The sequence below is a fragment of the Chlamydotis macqueenii genome, chromosome 14 (genome assembly GCF_036417535.1).
Source record: "Chlamydotis macqueenii isolate bChlMac1 chromosome 14, bChlMac1.mat, whole genome shotgun sequence".
NCBI lineage: Eukaryota > Metazoa > Chordata > Aves > Otidiformes > Otididae > Chlamydotis > Chlamydotis macqueenii.
The window spans coordinates 3,922,587-3,947,024 of record NC_141569.1 but is presented as its reverse complement, the minus strand read 5'-3'; the positions used below and the strand labels follow the sequence as shown (position 1 = coordinate 3,947,024).

General features: G+C 49.1%; 1 protein-coding gene across 1 annotated transcript; it reads right to left on the bottom strand.

The window, feature by feature from the left end:
* Nucleotides 1-27: 27 nt before the first annotated feature.
* CYSTM1 (cysteine rich transmembrane module containing 1) lies at nucleotides 28-23,061 on the bottom strand. The gene is made up of 3 exons (XM_010117482.2): nucleotides 22,978-23,061; nucleotides 15,563-15,810; nucleotides 28-482 (listed from the first exon to the last, which is right to left on the bottom strand). Exons 2-3 carry the CDS (start codon nucleotides 15,789-15,791, stop codon nucleotides 376-378), a joined length of 336 nt encoding a protein of 111 aa, XP_010115784.1. The 5' UTR covers nucleotides 15,792-15,810; nucleotides 22,978-23,061; the 3' UTR covers nucleotides 28-375.
* Between the last annotated feature and the right edge of the window lie 1,377 nt (nucleotides 23,062-24,438).

Sequence of the window (24,438 nt, the reverse complement as noted above, 5' to 3'; positions counted from 1 at the left end):
TTATTGAAACAGGCGAGACCTAGCGAAGAAAATCAACTGTTGGCTTTAATTATTGTGTATGTCTTCATTTCTAGGACTAGGAAAATTTCAACTGATAAATATACATTTCATCAGAATGCCTCTGGCTGAAATAGACCATTAGCACATTCTTCAAAGTTACAACAAAAATCTTAGAAATGTTAAAAAGGGATTTTTTTTTCCTTTACTAAAATAAAGGAGTGCACCCCCCAGCCCAACAAGGCGCTAGGACGGACAGACAGGAACTCTTGTCTGTGCAAAGCAGAGTGTTGATTACAGTAACAGAAAGAAGTCAGGACAGGAGTGGGGAGCCTGCATAGCACTCAGTGAGAGGTACGGGCGACGGCTGCAGCGGAGTCAGGTCAGCATGTCCCAGAGGCAGCAGCAGCAGAGCGCAGTCCAGCACGCTGTCAGGCAGGCGCTCTCGCCCGAGTCGTCCCTCCGCCGCTCCTCCACGACGTACACTGCGGGCACAGGAGAGCTCGGTCAGTCAATGAGCAGCACAGCAATGCCCAACAACGTCTGCCGGCGCCAGCACAGCTGCGGTGCCACTCCACACCTCAGCGCTTGCTTTGGGTGGCTCATGTTTGCTGGAGACAAGCTGGTGCACAGGTGAGTGCTCGCAAGAGGGGATGTGCTGAGCTCCTGTGCTGGGGGGCCACAGCCCCCGGGCCATGATTTCATCGTGGTGGCAGCGCCCCGTGAGGACCCGCTGCCCCTCCCATCACTGCAGCACCCCTTGGATGGGAAGGGTCCCCGCAGGAAGCGCTTCTTTCTGCAGCTGAGTCCAGGCTGCTGGGATTGTGCAACGTTATGATCTCAACATGGGCGGCCACTCCAGGTCAGCCAAGACCAGGCTTCTGCTACGCTGCAAATGGTTATGGAGCAAGAGGCTCAGCCTGGGAGGCATCTGCTCCAAGTGAGCTTCTGTCCCACAACCACTGGTGCTTAAGCCTCCCTGGCCTGCCCCACTGCCTTCCCCTGGGAACCTCCAGCCAGTGGGAGGGCCCTGGAGCAGCGCCCATGGATGCCCCTCCAGGCCTGGCACATCTGCCCTTCCCGGGGTGGGAGGCACCCAGCCCAGCACTCCAATGGCACTTGGGATGCTGGAGTGGAAGCAGGTGTGTCCAGAGGGCTCCAGGATCAGCAGCAGCCTGACTTGAAAAACAAGTAGGTGGGTTCCTTGCTATTGGGTCACTCTGCGCACAATCAGAAACCACAACACAGGTGACAAGAACCTGCCTGCTGCCAGGTCTGGCTGGGCCACAGGTAGGAGAGGCTGGATGGGCACCCAGGGCACAGTTTTCCAGGAGATGCCACTTCCGTGTCTGTAAGTTTGTCTGCTTGATGTCTGTTTAGAATGGCACTGCTAAGCCAGCTTGCTTTAATAAGGAGCTGTTCCCTGACACCGCTCCAGATCCGCACATAACCACCTCCTCCCCTGGGGAGTCAGGGCAGGGCTCAGTCCTTGCTCCAGCTCAGTGCCCATCTCGCATGCTAGGGGACTTCCAGCTCTGCCTGTTCAGCACCCACGGCACAGCCAGCTCTCACCAGGCCGTGAGCCAGCTGTCCTCAGACCCCGCACCTGCCGAGGGGTGGATGCCTGGATCACATGCCCTGGATCACACCCCACGACACTCAGGGTATCACCTCATGGACAGAAACCATTTAAGCTCTGCCCCGTGAGGGCTGCCTGGAGGCTCCCAGCAGGCCGTTGGGATTTACCGCACATTGCCAGCTGCCTGAAAGCCCCCAGTTTGGAGGGAGCTTTCCCAGCAGGGTCTCCTACCCGAGGCCCGTGCATTGCCAGCCCCTGAGCCCATTTGAGACAGATGAGCAGTTTACCTCTGGTTCCTCCTTGCCGAGCTTGGGCGAGAACTGCACCCAGAACTGCAGCAGTTGGAGGGCAGGCACATGATGCTCCTTCCTCAAAGGGTCTGTTTGTTATGGTCTGCGTAGGAAACATGCCCTCACACGAGTCTGATGCAGGCAGACTTTGAGTGGCTGAACATGTAAGTCCAGAGGACAGGCAGAGCTCTGGGCAGGACCATCACCATGTCATGGGCCCGGTCCTCCCAGGGGCTGGCTTAGTGCTCAGAAAAACGTTCTCCCCCCCTTCACTGCTTCAGTTCCCTCAAGAGTGATGGGTTGAGGATGATGTGCTCCAGCTTACATGATACCGAAATCCTGCCACCATCACAGAGGAATAGCCCAGTAACCCCTCCCAAATATCTGTCCTCAGGTACAGTCTGCCCCAGCCTCAGGCAGCCTCCCTCTTGCCAACGGGAATAACACAGAGAGGAGGCATCTGCTATGCAGGCACAGGCCAGCTCGAGGAGCCATTGCATGGTGCTGGCAAAGCACCCCTGTCCATCCTTCCCTCCAGGGCTTGCGGCTGCCTGTGGGCATTCAGTTACGGCCTGCGGTGCCCTTGCTCCAGGGATGTCAGGGTTGGAGCACATCTCTTCTCCAGACAGCCCCAGATGGCAGTGGCAGCGTGCCACAGTGCTGTGACAAGAGCTGCCATCTGCTCTCCTCCCCAGGAGCTGCTGGCCCTGCCTGCCCCTGCAGAGCCCAAGTGGGCACCTCCAACCAGGACCAGACTGGGACCTGATGGAAACCCCACTCCCATGCACAGACCAGGCCCTGTGGGCTGTCGGGCAAAGGGCGAATCTGTCCCAAGATAGACAGGACTTTGGTCAGGCCCTTCCCTCCTACCTGCCCACACCCCCAAACTTGCACTCAGTGCATGGAAAACTTGTGAAGGCTTCGCATTCAAAAGCATGCGCATTCGACCTTGTATGGCATTGTATCGGTAGCTCTCTATTCACTGCCTGTCCTCCCTGGTGAGGTGACCCAAGTCTGCTCATTCCCATATGCCTCTGTGTAGCACAAGCTGTCACCGCATGGCCAGTCAGGTCCCCAGTGCAGTGGGCTGTGGTCCTCACCCACTGCTCAGCAGTGGTAAAGAAGGTAGCTGTGCCCTGCTGTCCAGGGGAGAAGCTGCCTTAGCAAAGCTGCCCACACCATTCTGCTTTCCTTCCCTCACTGCTGGGAGCAGCTGGACGCCCTGAGTTTGATTCGTTTGCCCTCAGCTGAGCAGCATGCTCCCCTGCAGCCGACAGAGCTGCCATCCTGTGTGGCCTGACGCATCGAGCTGCGATGAAGTGAGCCCTGGCACCATGCAACGCCTTTGTGCAAACCCTACGGTACGAGCAAGCCGCTCAGGAAGTGGAGCAGCAGGGCAGAGCTGCGCGGAACAAGTTCAGCTTGAAGAAGCAGGTAACTCTTTAGTGCCTTTGTTTTGTCTGAAAAGGTCCTGTTATGATAAGCAAAGGCAAAACACGTACCAAGTGCTCCAAGAGTCCTGTGTAAGATGATGACACGCAGTTGTCTGGCAGGGCAGACTGCACAGACAACAGGCAGAGCCAGCCAGGAGCTCCTCACCAGAGTGGGGTACCAGCCATACTCTCCTGTCTGCATTCAGGTGGGAGGAGATGCTCACCAGCTCCTGCCATCCCTCAGAGCGAACGGCTGGGGGTGCTTTTCCCATGGCTGCTTGGGAAGCTTCTGTGCTGGAGCCCCGAGGCAGTTCTGGTTTGTAACTGGCTGCCAGGTGCCATTCAAGCTGTCCTGCTTCAGAGCTTGGAGAGCCAGATTGCTACTGCTGGAGCATTGTCATTCCCCAAACTGAGGGCCACACTGTCCCAAGACATCCAGACCTGCACAGGAGAAGGGGGCTGGGAGGGTGTTTTAGGGAACACCCAGATAAGAGCTCCAACGCTGTTGCCTTTTACTGGTAGAGTAAAAGCAACGTTCCTTCCTGGTAGCTCAGTACTACACTACCAAAGAGTAATGCTTCAGCATGGAGAAGACACGAGCTGTCAAATGACACGCTAACATCAACAAGTCCCCCGCTGTAGCACGCAAACCCATAATGGATTTTGCTGGTTAGCTGGCAACTTGCAAAGAAGTCAGTGAAATCGAGTTGGACTGCGTATTCCGCTGCAGGATGGCTCTCTATAACCTTCCCACCCCACAGCAGAGTTAAAATGGAGGCTGTCCTGTGCAATTTACAGTAAGCTGTCCATGGCTGCAGGCATACAAGAAGAGTTTGTCTGTAGTGTTTATGATTAATTCATTAGAAGTTTTAAACTACAGCCAAGTGTCGAGGACATATTGACAAAGCATGTTCAATGCATGTATAAAGTGCTGTTATGAAACGCTTGCTGAAATATTAAGCAAAATGGCTTTTCCAAACCTGGGCTCGTGCGGCAGGAGTTAGGCTGGCGCTCTCACTGCACAGCCGCTCAGCCGGACGCTGCCTCTCAGCGCAAGCGGGTCGCAGCAGCAGCAGGCATCGCTCCCCTGCTCTCAGCCAGCGCCTTCAGCGACCTAGAAGAAAACTGAAGGCACTGAAGCCCTGAATTACTGTACTTCTGAGCTGGAAGGAAGCTGTTTTCTTACATGACATGTTTCCTGTCCACTTTCTAACCTGTGTGATGGGGTTTATAGGGCTTTGGAAAGCTGGCTGGCGCCTGCTGACATCCTGCAGAGACTTCAGTACTTACTACATCAGGTATGTGTTTCTCCTATTAGGAATGTCTGTAGCCCTACTTTTTAGAGATACTGAATCCTTCCTGGCACATATACACTCCACACATGCCGACTGGTATAATTTCCATTATCTCAAAGATCTCTGAACCCCATCCCAGTGTGCTCAGGTGAAGAAACTCACCTCCTTCCCAACGCTGAGCTCAGCTGCAAGAAAATCTTCTGCAGGGCTTACAATCAGACATAACCCATGCCTGGAGCAGATGCAGCTGCGTGAGAGGGGAACAACTTTACCTTTGTGTGAAATGCGGCCAGTGCAGTGTTGGCTCTGGAAAGCACTCACTTGGTGTGCCTGCACGGTAATTTCCCTGAAATGTGTTGTCTCTTCAGCTCCCTGAAAGCCAAAACTGCTCTCTAGGGTGACCATAAGAGTTTCTCAGACTGATGGGAACTAAAGGGAGGAATTTTCCTAACCTGCTGGATACAGTTGATGTAGTCGTGCAGCTGATATAGTTGTGCAGCCAGGGAAGAAAGCAGGTCTGATACCAGTGTGGGTTTTTCTAGGTCAGTCGCTTGAGTCCAGGCTGAAATCTGGGCTGGGTCAGCAGCAGCTGTCTGGTGGCAGAGGGTATGTGCAGGGGAAACTACCTGTACTCACCAGAAGTTTGCTTCCTTGGTACTTATTTTTGCTCAGGTGGCTCTGGCAATAGAGCCGTTTGTGTTTGGAGCTGGGGACTGTGAACCTTGCTCTGAGCGTTTCGCAACTTCGGAAGACTTTTGGTTGGAAGTAGGCTATTGTGTTTCCATCTGGCTCTAACTGGTATCTGTTTCAGGAGTGTGCTAAGGTATTTCCTGAAACATGAATGTGGCGTCAGTAGAGACTCAGCGTACGGTGAAGGCCTCTGGGCAGGAAGGAGTTGAGCGACTGGGATGTGACAGCTGTGATGCTGTTAAGCATGATCAAATATCCCCAGAGAGAAGAAAGAATAATTAAACGCCTTTCTTGCCAAGGGAGTCAGATCTCTTCTGTGCCCAGGCTCTGCCCTGGAGGTCCTGTGGGCAAGGGAGGACGCCTGGGGCACGGAGGAGCCTTACTGGCAGCTCGTATGAAAGTCTGAGCTGAAGTCCTTTGGTCCCTGTTCCCCAGTCATGTAATCTCTTCTTCCACACTTGCTGCCTGCAAGATATACCCCAGGACAGGTGGCATCTGGGAGGTCAGGGCTGGATGTTCCTTCCTCCCGCAGCACTGGGTCCGCAGATCTAGAGCATGCTCCCCAAAGCGCGGCTCAGAAACACCAGATTTCTAGTCACTGTCACCTCTGCACCCCTTGGTTGCCACTGGCACCCCTGTACTGACTTTCCCTTCTCTGGCCTCCATTCTGAAAGGAAAGACTTGCAAAGGACTTGGGTAAGAATGTTTTGAAGGTAGAACCAGACATACAGACTGACTTGACTTAGCAATCTGCCGTGGGCAGGACGTAACCCTGTAAGAAGTTCTTGTTAGAAGGTGGTGTGCAGTTTTAAGCAAGACTTCTTGCTTGCTGGCTAGACAAATGAAAACAAAGCTCTTCGTGCAGAAGTGGCTGTGATAAAAAACCACTTTATTCACATGTGGGAAGAGGCTTATTGGTCTCTTCTCTGCTGCATGCTTCCTTCCAGATCAGAAGACTGTGCTATTAAATTAATACTTCTGCTCTGAACAGTCATCACTACGGCAAACAGGCGTTCAGATACCACAGGAAGAGTTTTTGGTCTGCAGTAGCAGTGGTTGGTAAACTGCTTGTTTCTGCTTCCTCTTGTGTACTCCAGGCCTTGCCTAATAGTTTACAGCAGCCAGGAGTGTCAGTACCTTCAATAAGTTTGCCTGTGGAGTGGGTCTGTGTGCTAGCACACAGCTAGAAATAAAGAAGAAGCAAACTTCAGGACTTGCCGCTCTCCTCACACTCCTAGCCCTCTCGCCTTAGGAAGAGGAAGGAGCCCCCATGGCTGGCTAAGCCAGGCTGGGCTGACCCTGCGGCCGCACGTGCCTTGCTTCTCCCCATGCAGCTGACTTCTCTGCCCCTTGCCTTGCCTGAAGTGAGCTTGTTTCACCCGCTGTCCATCTGCCTCGACGTCAGAGCTGAAATACCTAGAGAAGGGCCAGGGTCCCTGGCGACGTGCAGCAAGGCTCCTGGGAGGGCTTGCAGAGCTCGAGGGCTCTCAGGTGCCATCACTGCCTGCTTTCTGAGGGGCTCCCCACATAGGTAAGTCAGTACCTGAACAGTGACGGATGAACATCGTAGGTAAGTCGGTACCTGAACAGTGAACAGGATGGGCTGGTTCTGCCATCAAAGCCATGATCCTTGTACTGCAATCCCTGTAGGCCCAGTAAAGCACTGTGATAAGGAGCACTACAGACTCGGGTCACGATTTTAGTTTATACCAAACAGGGTGAAAAGTACTGCTCATGCCTTTCCCTCATGGAGCTAATGATTAACCTATCAATCAGGTATGAGAAGAAACAAAATGTGTATGCTTAAGATAAAGCAGACTGTACATGAAATAACAAGGTATTGTAGTATTTGCTTTAAAAACAAAGTGGGAGTTATTTGCACTGGATTGTGGAGGCTGGTACTGTGTGATTACAGGGAGAGCTGTAATTTTTGGGGTAAGCGTGATTCATTGTGATCTACGTTCTTTAAGGTTGATTAGAAGGTGGGAGGGTCTGCTCAGCTTACACCTTCTCCCATCCTGTTTTAGAAAAAACAAAGCATTAAAATTTGAGCTTAAAACTGAGTGCTGTCTAGTGCCTCTGACAGAAATTGCCCATGTTTCTCTTCTCCATCGGATCACCAGGCCTGAAGTGCAAACAGGCTTCTGCTTGCTGTGGTAAGGACGCTGGCATGCTGTAGGAGATCTCTGGAGTGCCTGACCCTGGGCAAGAGGGAGGCACAAAGCAGCTAATGAAGTCCTCAGTAAGGCTTGCCACAGCAAATTGGGTGGCTTTAGCTTGGAGGCATTGAGGCCTCTGACCAGAAGGATACAAAACCAGCAGATGCAGAGCCATTTCCCAGAACTACAGGATTTTAGAACTTCCTTTAACATTTTTTTTTTAATCAGTTAAATCCTAATTTACTGTTAAAGAAAGGAGGCATTCTCCACCAAGTCAACTGCAGGGCTAAGAACAGCACACTCCTCAGCTTGACTCAGGGTTTTCATTGGAAATCAGCATCAGTCCTCGATTTAAACAAGACCTTGCTTGGAGGGATTTACACAGCACAAACTTAGTTTTGCAAGAGTATTCTGGGTGTCAAACAGGGGGGATAAAGCTCAGTTTTAAAGGAAAGGGACTATGCCACAGTAAGTAGCTGCTCAGTGCAGCGAGCCTCTCCTTGAGCAGTCTCCCCAGGGCTTGACTACCACAACCTGTGCAGCACTTGCAGTGCTGGATAAAGGCTTTACACAATTTCCTTCTCACTCAGGCTAGGTGCCCAGCTGAATCATAGAATCATCTAGGTTGGAAAAGACCTTTAAGATCATCAAGTCCAACTGTCAACCTAGCACTGCCAAGTCCATGTCCCTAAGCACCACACCTACATGTCTTTTAAACACCTCCAGGGATGGTGACTCCATCATTTCCCTAGGCAGCCTGTACCAGTGCTTGATCACTCTTTTGGTGAAGAAAGTTTTTCCTAAAATCCAGTATAAACCTCCTGTGGCACAACTTCAGGCTGTTTCCTCTTGTCCTATCACGAGTTACTTGGGAGAAGAGACCGACCCCCACCTCTCTACACCCTCCTTTCAGGGAGTTGTAGAGAGCAATGAGGTCTCCCCTCAGCCTCCTCTTCTCCAGACTAAACAATCCCAGTTCCCTCAGCTGCTCCTCACAAGGCTTGTGCTTCAGACCTTCGCTGCCCTTCTCTGGACACGCTCCAGCACCTCAACACCCTTCGTGTAGCAAGGGGCCCAAAACTGCACACAGTATTCGAGGTGCGGCCTCACCAGTGCTGAATACAGGGGCACCATCACTGCCTTGGTCCTGCTGACCACACTGTTCCTGACGCGAGCTGCTGAGGACTGTACGGAACAGCAGCCTCATTTAATTTGGTGCTGGCGAAGCCAGCCTTAACCTTGTTCAGTCCGTTTCTCTGAAGCATGTTTTCAGACACAGGGCCTGAATTTGGAAATCCTTTTCTTTTATCCCCTGCTTAGGGGTGAAAAGCAGGGAAGGTGAGGTTGGACATCAGCCCCAGGGCAGCACTGTTTGCCAACAAACAGCTCCCACCGTTTGTGCAGTTAGCCCGCCTGAGACAGGGATGGAGGGAGTTGTGATACGGCAATCTTGCGGGAGAGAGAACATCAGGTTTTAATGCACACTGCACTATGAGAAACAGGTAAGAGGCCACCTGTCAGATGAGATTTTTTATTTTTTGCAGGAGTTGCAGGTCCTGGAGGTACAGTTAAACTAAATGCTCTGACAGACTGTTTGGGAAGGGTCAGTAGAGAGACAAAGGATGCTGGAATTGCTACATGCCGCCCTCCAAAGAAACTCCCACTGGGGAAGGCTCAGCTCAAAACAGCTTGAGAAGTGAGGAGGTAACCACTGAAAGGCACCAGAGCAATTAGGATCCCCTCCTTTCCACATGGAAACCTGCCAGGAGGAAAAATCCACCCCTCTAGCAGAGCCTGTATCTAGGTGAGCTGTTTATTCCTGCAGCTGGACAAACATTAGGCAGCAGGCAGCATTGCCATGACTATTACTCTTATCACAACCAGCTTTGCTACAGGTAATCAACTCCAGGTACAAGAGGTCAGATGCAATACCGAGCTCTGTTTGCCTGGGGCTGGAGGGAAGGCTGCTGGCAGAGCCTGGTTCCCCATGGCACAGCACCGAATAGCCTCAGCCATCACGTTGTTACATATCAGTTGGGGGTGGGGGGAGAAATTAAGCTGGGCAAATTGCTAACATCAGCTAGTGCTTTCAAGATTTGTATGCCACTTCATACTTTGGCTCATTCCACTTCTTTTTAAACCGTGCCATTATCAACAGCATTACATTTCACCTCTAATTTACATAGACAAGAAAGTACCTGCTGACCCATGAGCAGATACTGTGGTTTCCTTATGCCAGTTGATACTGAATTATTCTAAAATGAAAACACTGGTGAGGAAATGAGATATTTCCAGGAACAAGCTATTACTTCCTCCTAAGCAAGCCGCTGCTGCTCGAGAAGGCCCAGCTCCTCATGCTGTGCTCCGCACAGGCACTGCGGTCCCAATGCCGCACGTTTCCCAGCTTTGTTCTGGTGAAGGCACGTTCCCTCTAGCATTGCATGACACTGCACGACAGATCTACAGTGTCCAGGAACTCAGGCCTGGACAGACTTTGTGCGGACAGACTTGAAGACAGCCCTGTTTCTACAGCAGGAAAGACACTGACAGAAATCAGCACAAGTCAGCGCACAGAGCTGGGAAGCTGAATCAGGTCCCCTTAAGGATAACATCCCTCAGGCTTTGCTCATAAATGATCAGCTCTAAAGGTCAAGGATAAGTTTTTTACTTCTAATGAAGTGTTTCTTTGCAGCCTTCCTTATGGGTAGCCTGTGCATACCCAAAAACCAGCTATCTAAAAAACAAAACAAAAAAACCAGAACCATGACCAACCACGAGGTCTTCTGTGCCACCCCAGCAAGTCACCTAGCCTCTCTGCTCTCTGCTCTTCCACCTGGAGAAGAAACAAAGGCCTCAAGGCATTTCAGAGTGTGGAGGGAGCCAGGGTGATCCCGGGACAAAGCACCACCAGCTGCCATTATCAGCTGCAGCTTCCCGCTCCTCCAGCGCCATAACGCATGGCAGGCACACGACTACCATCACTGAGCCTTCATGCACATTGCAAGCCGATTCCTGCAACTCAGACCGTTGTCACAGCTAACTAATCCTACAGAGACAGTCTACAGTGGAATATCCTTGTTCAGCACTGTTCTGGACTGCACCTTCCTCCAACAAGTTCAATGTCACATTGAAAAGCGTCCTCCCTCCCTCACCTATTTCTAGCAGAGTCACTGCTCACTTAACAGTAATAACTTCCTTTTTCCAGGCTAGAAGTCACCTACCCTTGCCAACCGTGACTGCAACAAAAGGGACCGAGCTCTCCCCTCGGGGCTCACAGCTCCCACCTCCTGCAGCGGCGGAGGAAGGGGTGCGGTAGCTGGGCGGGAGCACGGGGGCAGCACGTAGGCCACACACGAGCGGCATAACTCACACCAGTGCTGCTCAGCCTGAGGAGTCCTGCAATGGCCTTTGAAACAAGGCTCAGTGGTCCACCAGCTCGTCTGCATCATGGGTGGCAAAGCCAGTCCTAAGTTTATGCTGTTACTCCGTTACATCTCAGATGTTGCTTTATTTTTAAGATGGAGAGCGAGAGCCATATGAGGTTTTTTCTTCTCCAAGGGCCATCTGGACAGGCCACACATTTTTAGTTTAAAAAACACAGTCACCATGAAATGCTACTCTACCATCAGACTTTAAGAGCTCAACGGTAATTATTTCCATTTGAGTGATCCACTCAAGACTGAAATATGATGCATAATCACTTCCACACATTAGCACACTGGCTACGATCCACAACATAAGAGCCCACTTTGCAGTTTGCCTGCACAGTAAAATAAAGCATAAAATTTAAAGTATAGCAGATTTCCTAGTTTTCAGTGCAGACACACATTTGTTCAGAAATACTAATGCGTTACTTGGAGTAGCTTAATTCATTAGATTAAGCAAAGTCATCTAGGAGAGCAAAACATCCGCTCAGAAAGGAAAGCATCCTCACAGTAGCTCTTCCCAGATAACTGCTTGGAAACATCACAAGAACTAACAAAGCACATCAAATCATGGCAGACTAGCTAGGCAGACTGTAATGACTTGAGTAAATTTAGAAGTCAATTTTTTCTATTAGAGAAACAGATATATAGCATTAGTATAACAGATTTTTTTAAAATCAGCCTTTTTAGGGACACCTTTTCTATATTAGATGCTTTTGGAAGTGATTGTTAAGCAAAGCCTCATTGAAAGCGCTCTCGGAAGACTTTTGTTAAAACTCTCATGGGACAAAGATCAGGTTCCAGTTTGACAGGCAGGCCAAAAAGAAGCAAGGGGGAAAAAGGATGTTTAACAGAAGGAGGATCAAGAAAAAGGAAAAGCTTTTGCAGATAAACACAAAGTTATAGCCCTGACTTCATTTTACAGACATTAATAAATGGGTTTGTATGTTACATCCACCTCACCAAAAGCAATGCAAACTGGAGGCTCCCAGGGTAGGTTCAGAGACAGGAAGGCAGTTCAAAGACAGGACTTCCCAGGAGATCTTTGGTTTATGGGTTAGTGTGCTGCTTCTGCAGAACTGCAGTTGTGTTAGCATAGGTTTAACAACAAAACCATGTCTCCTGCAGCATAAGCCTGGGCTCTCAGTGAAAGACACACCCCAACACTTACCTCCTTGTCCTCTCCAATCTCCCAGCCTACTGCTTTGTGCTGGCCCACAGGTTTGCGAGCAGAGCAGAGCAGAGCCCTGATCTGAGGAGAGGATGCTCAGTATCACCAGTTCCCTGATCCAATCTGATATGAGATCCTTTAAGCCTCCAGGGCAGCAGATGTGGCTCAAAGCCAGACCGCCCAAAGCAGCAGACCCACTCTCCCTTCTATCATATCCCTTTTCGTGGCTATAACAGCAAAACGACGCTTGCACTAACCAAAGATGTTCTACATGGGAGACCAGTATTTCTAACCCCCCCTCGCCTCCCACAGAGAAATGCCTGTTAGCCACCCCAAAACTATGTGCATTTCCCAGGGAAAACCCTGAAACCCTGATTACAAGTCCATGTGGTGGTCGTGGTGGGAAGCATCACCATGCTGCTGCCTCCTACTCCTCAAAGACAGACCCCTGAAGTTTTCACTCTTCTACAGAGGAAGCTGAACTCATGACTTGCACTCATTCCAGTTCTTATTCACTCACACACCAAATGTTTGCTGCTTATATTTGGGTCCTCTGGTGAGACTTGCACCAGAATTTTCTTGACATCTTACGTCAGCTATAAATCCAGGGATGCTTTTATATACATTGGTCCAGTAGTCCACCACTTTAGCCAAGAATACTGGGAAAAAAAGTTCTTGAAAATGTCCCCTGCACAGTTCATCCTCTCCACCTGTGAGATATGTTCACCTGACTCGTGTTAATGTGAAGCAATACTAGGGTTGCATGGTGAAATGTGACCCTCTCTGTTTATGGAATCTTTGATTATCCTGTTTGTTCTTATATAGCCACAGGCTTAGGGGAAACAGGAAGATGTGTACATAGTTCTGTAAGTTTTGTTTAAAGTGATAAACATATTTGGGAGGTTTATTTAAGTTATTAAAAATGTGTTTGGCAGGATTCACTCCTGCCTTAGTAGCTGGACATAATTAAGGATTTTACCCGCTTAACAGCGCTGTTTGCATAAGAAGGACACTAGACAATGGAGCGAACAAAAGGCGGGAAAGGCGGGCTGGGGCTGATGAGCACCGGCTGGTGAACAACCCCAAAGATGGGACCCGCCGCTTCCGTACTTTTAGCCAATTAACACCTGTGTAGAGGCCAGTGATACGCTCTCGGCCAATCAGTACCTGCCGCGAACGGTTTGAGTAACCAATGGAGTGTAGATTGTGAGCTCCCAAAAAGGAGACAGGCACGGTGCGGACCGGGAGAGGTTATCAATACTGTAACTGTGAACTAAGGGGTGCGCGTCTTGGGGGAGCGAAGACTCCCAGCGCACGTGGCGCTGTTTGCTTGTTTCTATTCAATAAATTGGAAACTATAATTGGAATCCTGTTTGGGACTCAACTAATTTATAACACCACCCATCTATGTCGAGTCTCCTTTGGATTCACTGCAGTGAAAAACTCTTGCTGGGAACTTCTCAGGTTCCAGCTTCTCAAAAAAATGAGGGCTTTGAAAGGATCTTTGTCACAGCATTCTGCTGAGTGAGAGTAACATGAAGTGGTAGAGAGGCACAGCAGGCATTTATCTCAAAATGCAGCGAATGGGTAGAGATCTCAGTCCTGAGCAGGCACCAAGTGCAAGCCCTTGTTGTCCCAAGCCATGGCAATAACAGCACGTGGAGAATGACCTTAGTCTGCAACAGCTCCACATAGTGGCAAAGGTCTTGGGGGAATTGTCTAAGTCCTGACAATTTTCCAAGAGATGTCAGCTTTGATACTCACTTTATCACCCTGTCTTTACAGCAGTAGTACCCAAAGTGCCAGTGCCTTGCATAGCTGTAAAGCACAGACTTAGGTTTTGAGTTCAGGTATGTTAGTCTCATTTCCTTCCACCAGGTTAGTCTATCCAGGACCATGCCAGACACACCCCGAGCATACAAACCCTGAGTCTCCTTACCTTCCTGAGAGCAGCTCCCAGCTAAAGTACACTGCCTGGACAGCACCTTTACAAAAGTGCTCCCCACACTCCCTCCTGCAGAACAGCCCCTTTTGTAGCTCTGGCCACATCCTCCGCCACCCCAAGGCAGTCAGAACAGCTAGAGGTACTTGAGACTCTTCCCAACAGCTCAGGTCTGTTTGTGATATTCACTACAACACAAGAAGAGAGGCAATGATAGTGTCTGGCTTCCCAGTCTGGATCAGTGTCCTTCTCACTGAAGGAGCCTGAAAGAAGGCACTGGTGCTGGCATGACAGCATGAGTCTCCATGCTGATAGTGAGGGGATGAGTACACCTCCGTGATGTATGAGCAGAGATTTTACACCCAAAGTCTGTGAAAACACTGACAAGAATAAACTTGGTCTCTAGGCAAGTGTCCTTACCAGCACAACAAAGAGTTACCAAAAACCCCAAGCTAAATCCTCCTCTTTCCAATGGGGAAAAGGCCACAGCCAACCTTGCCAGAATCCCAGAGCTGTTGAGGTTAGAAGGGACCTCAGGAGATTATCTTGTCCAACTCCCCTGCTCAAGCAGGGTCAGCTAGAGCAGGCTGCCCAGGACCATTGTCCAGCCAGGTTTTTCAGATGGAGACTCCGCAACCTCTCTGGGCAACCTGTGCCAGTGTTTGATTGCTCTCACAGTAGAAAGTATCTTGTGTTTAGAAGGAACCTGCTGTGTCTCAGTTTGGACTCATTGCCTCCAGTCCTGTCACTGGACACTGCTGAGAAGAGTGCAGCTCCCTCTTCTTCATTCCCTCCCATCAGGGATTTATACATGTGGATAGGCATCCCCAAGCCTTCTCTTCTCCAGGCTGAACAGTCCCAGCTTTCAGCTTCTCCTCACATGAAGATGCTCTGGTCCCTTAATTATCTTCTCAGCCCTCCTCTGACAAGTCGAGCCTGCAGTAGGCACTGCAGTGAGCCCTAGGATAGCTATGGGTGCCAGAATAAACCAGTACACCATACTGAGTGGACACAGCACACAGATGGACCAGCTAGCTGCCAAGATAAGTTAAACCATCCTTCTTCCCTTCCCACCCTTTGGTGGTTTTCCACAGAACAATAACAACTTCAGGATAAAACAAAAGCCCAGGAATGATTCCAATGGCACTGTTAGGTCACTTGGACAGATATCAATGGGCTCAAGACAACTGATACACATCAATCTGGTAGGAACTGTGCATTTGAATCTTATAAGCTTTAACTGCAACCTTTGGTTGCAGCTTCCCAAACAAAAGACAGGCCGAATGAGAGTTCTGGCAAATCTAAAGCCAGCAAAAAGCATGTCTAACAACCTCAGCATAAGGATTCCCTTGAGGAATCAGCATTAAGGATGTTCAGCAGTATCTTCTAACAGCCAGAGAACTGTTAGAGACACAACAGCAAAACAAAGCAGGAGAACAGGCTACAAACAGAATCACTACTCCAAACCAGTCTCCAGCTCCCCCAGCCCCATTTGGGCCAGACACTGGTAACCATGCTACTTCAAGGTCAACATGTCCTCGTTGGGTCAGGATTACACCGCCCCACGGCTGCTAGGCATACCTGTGTTTTTAGGCCCATCTGCATACACTGGTCCTGGAGGCGGAGGTGCATTTTGCCATCCGTACTGGGGATAACCTTGGTAACCCGGCTGGCCCGGCTGGTATGGCCCAGCAGGTCCAGGAGGATAGCCGGGGTATGGGCCAGGAGGGCCGCCCGGCTGCGGTGCATAGGGTGGGTAAGGGGCAGTCGGGCCCGGGCCAGGGTAAGGTGGAGGATTCTCGTAGTTCATCTGGGATGCAGAATATGTCCTGCAGAAGGAAAACAAACAGAAGAACTGGTTCGCTTTAGTCTGTTTCACCCACGACCATATAATTCCCACTTCAGATTGCTCTCCAGAGGGCCCTACATTAAATGTCAGAAACAGACCTCAAAATACCTGGTCAAGCAGTGAGTTTATTTTTAACTCTATCTCAGGAACAGAGACAGAGCTGCTTTCCAGTCACGCATCAGCTATTCACCCTAAGACATTTAACAGTCTTGCAACTGCAAAGCAAAATCCTCTGTTTCCACTCATGATTAAATTGCTTCTAAGAGAGATTTAGAAGCAATTACTTCACGTTTCTGTCAATATTAAAGAAGAAGAACATGCAGATATGCAGTCTGTTCCAGACATGTTTGATAGCTTTGGCAGGAGAAACAGCGAACATAAACGTCCATTACCCTTCTGCTAATTGGTACAAGCATCTGACCAGCACTCTGGAGCAAGACTGTATACGAATAATTGCCTGACGACACTGTAACCCAGCACATCACATATTCTTCCAGCAATATGCAACCGAGTCATTAAGCAGCCACAAGCAATCAGGACCTTGGGCTCCGTTTCATTCAAAAAGCAACATCAGAGACACCTCAGAGAGTTGACGTTCATAAAACCTACCTGACATCTTACTGATGGCACAGTCATCCAAAGACAAGACTGTCACAATAATGCAACTGTAATTAACCTCTAAGCAGCATGAGTAAGCAAGGCAATTCTTATGTTAGGTTTCTGAAGCTTCTCCCTGTCTGAGAAAGAGAAGTGACCTAAATACCAACAATCCTGACTGAAGCAGTTGTACTCTGCTATTTCCTTTTACCATTACAGGGTGCGGCAGGGTCATCATTTCCCCTTTCCTGCACACCTCCTCCCACATGCCACAGGCTTCAGGGAGAAATACCAGGAGCATAATTTGCCTCTGCTGCGGCTCACTGCTGCTGGCACGGAGAGGGAGAGGCTAGCAAGCAGGATTCGCTTTGGGTGGTGTTGGAAAGGGCAAGCAGCTGGGCTAGACTGACTTGGATGTTTAGTACTGTGCACCCACTCTTGGGGACGCACAGATTTTGAGTCCAGAGGAGACCATCAGTACATCTAGGCTGAGCTCTGGAGTGATGCAGATTGAATAATTTCACCTTTGTAACTCTATAGTGAGCCCAGAGGTGACGGTTTCAAATAGAGGGGGGTAGATTTAGATGAGATATTAGGAAAAAATTTTTTACACTGAGGGTGGTGGGACACTGGCCCAGGTTGCCCAGAGAGGTGGTGGATGCCCCATCCCTGGAAACATTCAAAGTCAGGTTGGCTGGGGCTCTGAGCAACCTGATCTGGTTGGAGATGTCCCTGCTCCGTGCAGGGGGGTTGGACTGGATGGGCTTTGAAGGTCCCTTCCAACCCAAACCCTTCTGTGATTCTATGATTCTATCTGCCAGTCAGAGGCCAAGCCTCTGGGGCTAGGTTTAGCTGCTGCAGTCCCCGGCAGGGTTGAAGCAAGCTTTGTTTGTTTATGGTTTGCTATTTCATCAGTTCAGAGAGTGCCGACTGTCCCTCCCCCAGGAGGGATCCCTAGGCTCTCTGCTTATTTACACACCTAGCCTGAATGTCGCTAGCAGGATGCTCGCTGCTGTATGGGCACCGCGGGGCTCTCCTGTGCGCACAGCCCCGTCCCCCTCTCTCAGTAACAGCCAGCCTGATCGCACGCTATGCCCAGGAGAGCACTCCCAACTCGAAATGACGCCAGAGGCGTGTGCACTCCAAGGGAACAGGGCTGACGTCCCTCCCATGATGACACTGAGAGGCCCTTCAGTCTCGGCAGCCTGCGTGTCCCCAGCCCGTGGCTGTCATTCACCCGAGTGCATTCCAACGCTCCTCTTGCTGTGCAAACCAGGCACGGTCCCAGTTAACTGCTAAGGCAGCACCGTCACCTTCCAAATGACACTTCTTAACGTCTTTGACAAGTTCTAACTGTTTAACCAATGCCAGGGAAGAGAGGAATCTTATTTATTTTTTCCCCCACTGCCAGGTCAGCCAGACCGCTGAACATTTTAAAACAGACAAGCACAACATAATTTTAACTTGAGAGCCTTTAACCACCGCACTGCAATGCCTCTACCATGTCCACAGCAAGGAAATTCTCCTGTCAGAGAGCCAGAGAAAGGCAGGCAGCAAGCCCCACAAGTCACTTCAATGCAACAAGCTAGAGAATTGGGACATAACGGGTCACTAATGCTCACGTAACCCAGAAAATCATCCCAAAATAGCAGCCAAAAGCAAGTTCCCAGGGAAGGACAAGGCCAGAGTGAGTGCCTGTGCACACCTACACACCGCTGCATGCAGCAGGGTAAGCATTTGGTGCCCAAGCCAGACAGGGCCCAGGCAACCAGCAGACCCCTGTGAACCGCCCCCCACCCCGCATTCACTTAGCCTCCCCGGGCCATCGCACAGCTGCAGCGCCGGCTCCCAGCGCAAGGGGTCCAAAGCTCTGCTGCCTGCCCTGTGGAAAACTGCAGGAGGAAGGGAGTAGTGCTCTGCGCGAGGCTGTAAGCTGGCACCCTGGACACATACCTATCTGTATGTGTACAGATACACACACACAAGGCATTCAAAGGCAGCAAACCCCAAACCTCCTACCTAAGAGGACGGTCAGCTCAGCCTGTCCTTTCCAGTGCAGTTCAGTGAAGTCCCTCTGTCCCTTCGTACGCATCAATTCATTTATTTACATTCAATAACATTGCCATTCTAGTGCTGGACCAAGGCTTAAAAGATGCTGCAGCTCTTCAGTTGGCTGTGAACTCAAATTCAGGCAGTGGATAACAAACTCAGCCATCACACTGCTCCCTTGCCACAGGGACTTGTGCTGGCACCCTGGGGCCATCCTCCACCCTCAGGGCTGGCCATCTGCTCCCTCCAGCAGCCAAGCAGGGTGCTGGCCCGCTGTCCCACAGCTGCCTGGTTTCTGTACAAGCACCCAGCACAGGACAATACCAAAAGCCCTTTGGAGCGCTGGAACAACAGCCGGTGGAACCACATGAGGAGAAAAGCACCTCTGCAGAAAGGTCTGAAATGGGTGTCAGCTGTACAAGGCTGTTCCTGGTAAAGCTCAGAAACCACAGGAAGAGCGTGGTAAGATGAGCTAAAACCAGGCATGGGGGATAAGCAGACAAAACTGCACATCAGCAGCTTTGCAGAGAAGTCTGAGAAACCAGACAGAAGGAATTAAAAATCCAAGTCTGACAATGGCTTGAGCAAACAGGTAAATGGTGGCACAAGGAACAAGAAAGAAATACCAGTGCTCTTCGTCTGTTTAACAGCTCCACGTTAGCCATGGGCAGAGACCTCAGAACAACAACAGTGGAAAAGATAAAGAATGAGATTAAGGAGGGCATATTCCACCAGGGCAAAATTTACTTTTCCTCTCAAAGTTGAGGACAAAGTAACACAACTGAGATTAGGCAAGAAGTAAAAGAGGGCATCCAGCAAGAACAGCTTCACTAACAACTGTGAGATTTATCTGTGATGAATGAGAAAACTCCTGAAGAACTTGTCAAGGCAATCAGCAAACCCAGGAAGTGGCTGTGGAAACCAGGTCTTCCAGAGGTCTGAAGTACTCCTGTCCAGTCCCTCCCAGCTCCGCCCCAGCTGCGAAGGCCAGCCTTCTCGCAATGGCCTTTGTCCCCAGTTACATTCTCAGAAAGAATTTCTCCTTGTCCCCCACTTCCACGCATATAACCTTCCCTACTTGCCCTTTCTGACCTGTGTGACAATATTCAGATTTTTCTCCTTCTCCCAAACTGATTTTACATGCTTGCTAGCCTTATTTACTCACCTGGGTACGTGTTTGCACGGCAGTGGCTTGAATCACTAAGCAGATACTTTTCAGAGACATACTTGGGCTGCTAGTCAAACGCATTATCAAGCTTTGCTGTGAGTTCTCACCCCGACTAGTAATTCCACGTGAGCTGCAAGCAAGACCAACTCCTAAGGGCACTTATCTGTGGGTTTCCCAATGAGCACCTCTTAGAGACAAAGCTCAAAAGAAAGAAGGCAACACATCAGTTGGCTCACGTGAGCATTTGCCCTATCTGTCACTGTTTAGCGACAGAGAACCTACTATTCCACCTGAAGAGAATGGCAAAACATGCTCCTATTCCTTCCTCTCCCCTCTCTCTCAGTACTTTCGCTAAAAGGTAAGTTTGTTAATATATCATTAAGTTTCCTTACGCTATCTTTAAACTCTTGTTCCCCAATGCTGAGCAGACACCATTTCCCCTACCCCAACACAAGGGGTTTATTTTTAAACAAGCAGCTTACGGCACCCCAAAAGGCTGCACCGTCTCCCATAAGGTCTGCAAAAAAGAAACCACTGAAGCAGGAGTGCGCACAGACTGTATCATATAGAGAACATATATGGCACTATATGTGCATCTATAGGTATAGAGATATCAATACATAAGAACCACCATCCTACGTGAGAACGTAAGTCCCTCTACATCTGTAACCTGTCTTTACTAAGGCTTACCAAAAGTTGCAAGTACCTACAATGCTTTGTATACACTATACAAATAGTTTTATATTTTTAATGTGTCCATTTTGGCAAACAATACACCTTAGAGAAATACATTTCATCATTAAGCTTTGCAAATACATACTTCTTCCTGATTGCTTTAAACTTACCTCCTCATACAAGGCCAGCACACCAAGGCAGCTGTTACAGAACTAGTTGGTCACTGCTCCCGACTCTCCTCTTCCAGCACGCTCATTAATTTAGCATCTGAGTGCCTTCAGTTTTATCAGTTGTCCGAGAGGGAGCGAGCAGGCTGTGTGTTGCTCTCTGTGCAGCAGTCTTCTGCTTCCCGACCCCTTCCTAGCCTGTTCCTGGGACAGCTCTTGTCTTATGTCAAGCCAAACACTGAGCTCACGCTGCACCGTACTAATCATAACTGCAAGATCCCTCCGAGAGGGAACAGCTCGTGCTGAGCCTATCACTGCACACATACAGCCAGGACCACCATTTTTCTCACACACAATGCTCACCGAAGTACCGATGCACAGCCTCTTCCTCCATTTCGCTGACAAGGTATTGGACACTTCCACAAGCCTCTGAAAACTGCCTTAGCTTCAACCTGGGAAAGTCTCCTTGTCCACAACCTGCCACCTATTTACCCCTTTTTACAGAGCAGCGCATCGTGGATTCTGAATCAAGTGAGATCTACCTTTATTCCATCTGTCTTTAGGAATCACTGGGAAGGATATTTTTTCTCCCCTCCTAAATTTGGAAAAAAAAAAATTGGTAGCCTTATTTAGACACCTGACCACCATCTCCCTTTGCCAGAGCAGCCCTGCAGCCCTGCATGAGGGCCTGAACGGGTAGGACTTTTGGTCAGAAGATGCAGGAAAGCAACCAAGAATGAAGAGAACAAGGTAAAGTGCGATAGAAGGAAAGCTCTTCTGTTAGCACAAGGTGTTCTCAAAGAGCCTTCACACCCTGCTAAGAAGACACAGTTTCACCCTTTTCCCCTCCTCCAAAAGGCTGCACACAAGGCTGGCACTCCCAAGCCTCTCTTCGGAGGTCAGCAGAATTCTGGCCTACAATTCTCCTTCAAGCAGATCAGCATGAATCTGCTTCCACCTGTTGGCACCAACAGCATCTTGTTTTCTCGGCAGAATTCAAAAGAGCATGTATAGAAGAACCATCTGCATTTTCACACAGTAGATGCTCACAGCTGCTAATCCACCTGCAAAAAAATACAGGCCTACAGGCAGCTGCCTGCATAGTAAGATCCTTCACACGCAGTCTTCTATCAAGTGAACTAACGAAATAAAAAGCTGTATATGCAGGGGGAGATGAGAGTCTAATCTGGATACTGAAACAGGGTTAAATGTCTTCCGTTGCATAAGGAACAGTGCAAGAAATAGCCCTCTGAAAAGAAATGGGGGATTAATAAGTTTTAAAAAAAAAAAAGCAAAACCCAAAGCAGATCAGCAGTTTGGAACACCTAGACAACCTCCCCCTGCCAAAATCCAATTAGCAGATTTTAGGATTTTAAAGGCAATAAGTTGGGTTTAGGACAGCAGAACAAGCCCCGTGCCTCATATGTGGGTCTAGTCAGGAGTCGTCCCATTTTGGGCACGTCAGCTATCGATCCAGCTGGCCTTTGCAGAGATGAATACAGAGGGTACGGTGAAAGGCACAGACCCCGAGAAGGGCAAGCGGGGCACTCTGATGTAGCCCATCCCTTCCAACGCCTGCAGCGCTAGGAAGTAGTTTTCCAATACAGAGCTCTAATGGAAAGTACATTTAACATCAACAATCCAGCTCCTGGCAAGCAGCCTAGAGTTTAAACTACATTTCATATGAATGGTATCCAAATGAAAAAAAAAGCACAAGTGGCTTTTAAATGGCACTGGTTCTGTGTTTCCCTTTCAGCAGCCTCTTTGCAAGCTCCATTTAGTGATTGTATGAACGGTATGTTAAGGATAAATTGTAAGAGATTCCCTTCTAGCTGGGTTCGCTTCCAGGAAGAGCCTCCTGCCAGGTTTGCGCACCTGCTTCACCAGGCAGCCCCATCAGCCTAGAGTAAACCTGAAGAACTGCACCCATCTCTTCTGACAAAAGCTGCTCATAACTGTTTTACTTCCAAAACGCAGGCCTAGGCAGAAGTGAAAGGCCTAGCTTTGCGCTATCAAAAGGAAAGCTAGAAATGCTGCTTTGTTCAAACTTGCTTTCCTAAGAAGGTTCTGGGCCATGGGGTATGAAAACGTGCATTTTCTCAGCTTTACTCGAGTGGCTGCCAGGTATTTCCTGCCCCAAAACCCCTCAGCTGCTGTTCTGCGTGGCTGAAGCCACCAGATCAGGCAGCTCTGCGGAATAGCCAGCAGCAGTTTGGACGAATGGGCATTTAACCTTCTGAATTCCTGAGTCTGGTATTCCTGCTGCCCAGCACCCTCCAAGCTCTCCAGAGGCCTGACGTCTGCCTGTGCAAATGGAGAGCATGCCTGATGCTTGTGTCCCTACAAATTGTCCCAGCTCCCCAATCCCATCATCGGTCCCACCTTCTTGGCAAAACCGCAATTGACAGGCACACTTCCAGGCGATTTTGGTTTCAAAACCCAGGGTTTTCATCGGCTCTAAAGGGCCTGCCATCATGTTGACGATACTTGCCTCAGACACAATGTCCTTTGTAGACCTTCACAGTCACAGATCCGTTCTTGCTCACGCCCACATGGGTTTGAACGCCAGGATCTTCCTTCTGCAGACAAGCTTCAATGTCTCATCAATCATTACAAACGTACAAAACCTCTTCAGAAACACTACTCACAACATATTGCCTAGTTTTCCTGCTTGCAATATCCTGTCCACCTATGTGTTCCACATGGCAGAAGCGCAAAGCTGAAATAGCTATCTGTGTAGTTCCTATGATAAAAGTGTTAGTGAAAAAAAAAAAAAAATCCAATGCTCTGCTATTGTTATTACATGAACTGCACCCTTATGGGGAAAAAATTTCAAATTTATCAGACATCTGATGAAAGGTTTTAAGAACATACAATTTAACACCAGAGACTTAGAATTACGATGCCAGGAATTAACGGTGTCAATAAGCCGAGGCACGTACCAGCTGAGACTCTGCCCAGTTACCAAAGTGCCTGTGGCAAAAAGTACAAAAAAGTAACACCCTCTACACAGAAATCACTGCAGATATGGGCACCAACACCCTGGTTTCAGGTTTTGAATGCTTTTGTTCAAGTCTTTGTATGATGTGTTACATTAGATACTTCCAGAAATACATAAATACATTTAGTTCTTAAAGGGGTTGTATTAAGACAGTTTTAAGGTACAACAAATACTAATGAAAACATCCAATTGTCAAGTTAAGCTAGACTCTGCAAATAATAGTTAAAGAAGCTTTGTTGGTCCAACTGAGAAGAGAATGTGAAACAAACGTTGTGACTAGCAAGAAAATGAATAAGCACAGTTAGTACATTCATATGTGTTCTTCAGATGGTGTTCTGGCAGCATCCCAGCAGTGAAACAGCAGTCGTCTTTCACGATAACCTCCCCAGCTCTGATCCACTGAATCTGCCAGTGTAAGATGCCACTCAGACTGCATAACGATTTTCTGCCATCTCAAGCAGAAATCTCGCATACACCTTCCGAGACACCATACACTCCACGTGTGCAGACAGAAATATGTGCGTTTTCTACAGCTAAGACCTAATTACTCAGAAAGATATTTTTGTGACAGGCTGGAAAACAGAATGAGACAGAGATTTTTTTTTTCCCCCGCCTTGGGTTTTCTCATGTTTTCTGCTTTTCCACATCCTACAGGCAGTTGTAACACAACGCTTTACTTTGCCTGTAGGTCATATCCAAGAATCTTTTAATGGCTGCTTGTCACCTGGCACAAGCAAGTACCTCTGATACCAGTTGTCACGAAACCAAGAAAGCCTCTCCCTCAATGTCAGAGGCTGAAGAGATGCTGTTACAGTTAGGGCACTGCAACAGCAATGCATTATAACACCGATGTAGAAATATACATTTCTGATATCTAAGCAAAAGAAACAGCAGCTTTTCTGTAGTAGCGGTGGTGCCTGGCGTGAGGAACACAATAGACCAGACATTTCC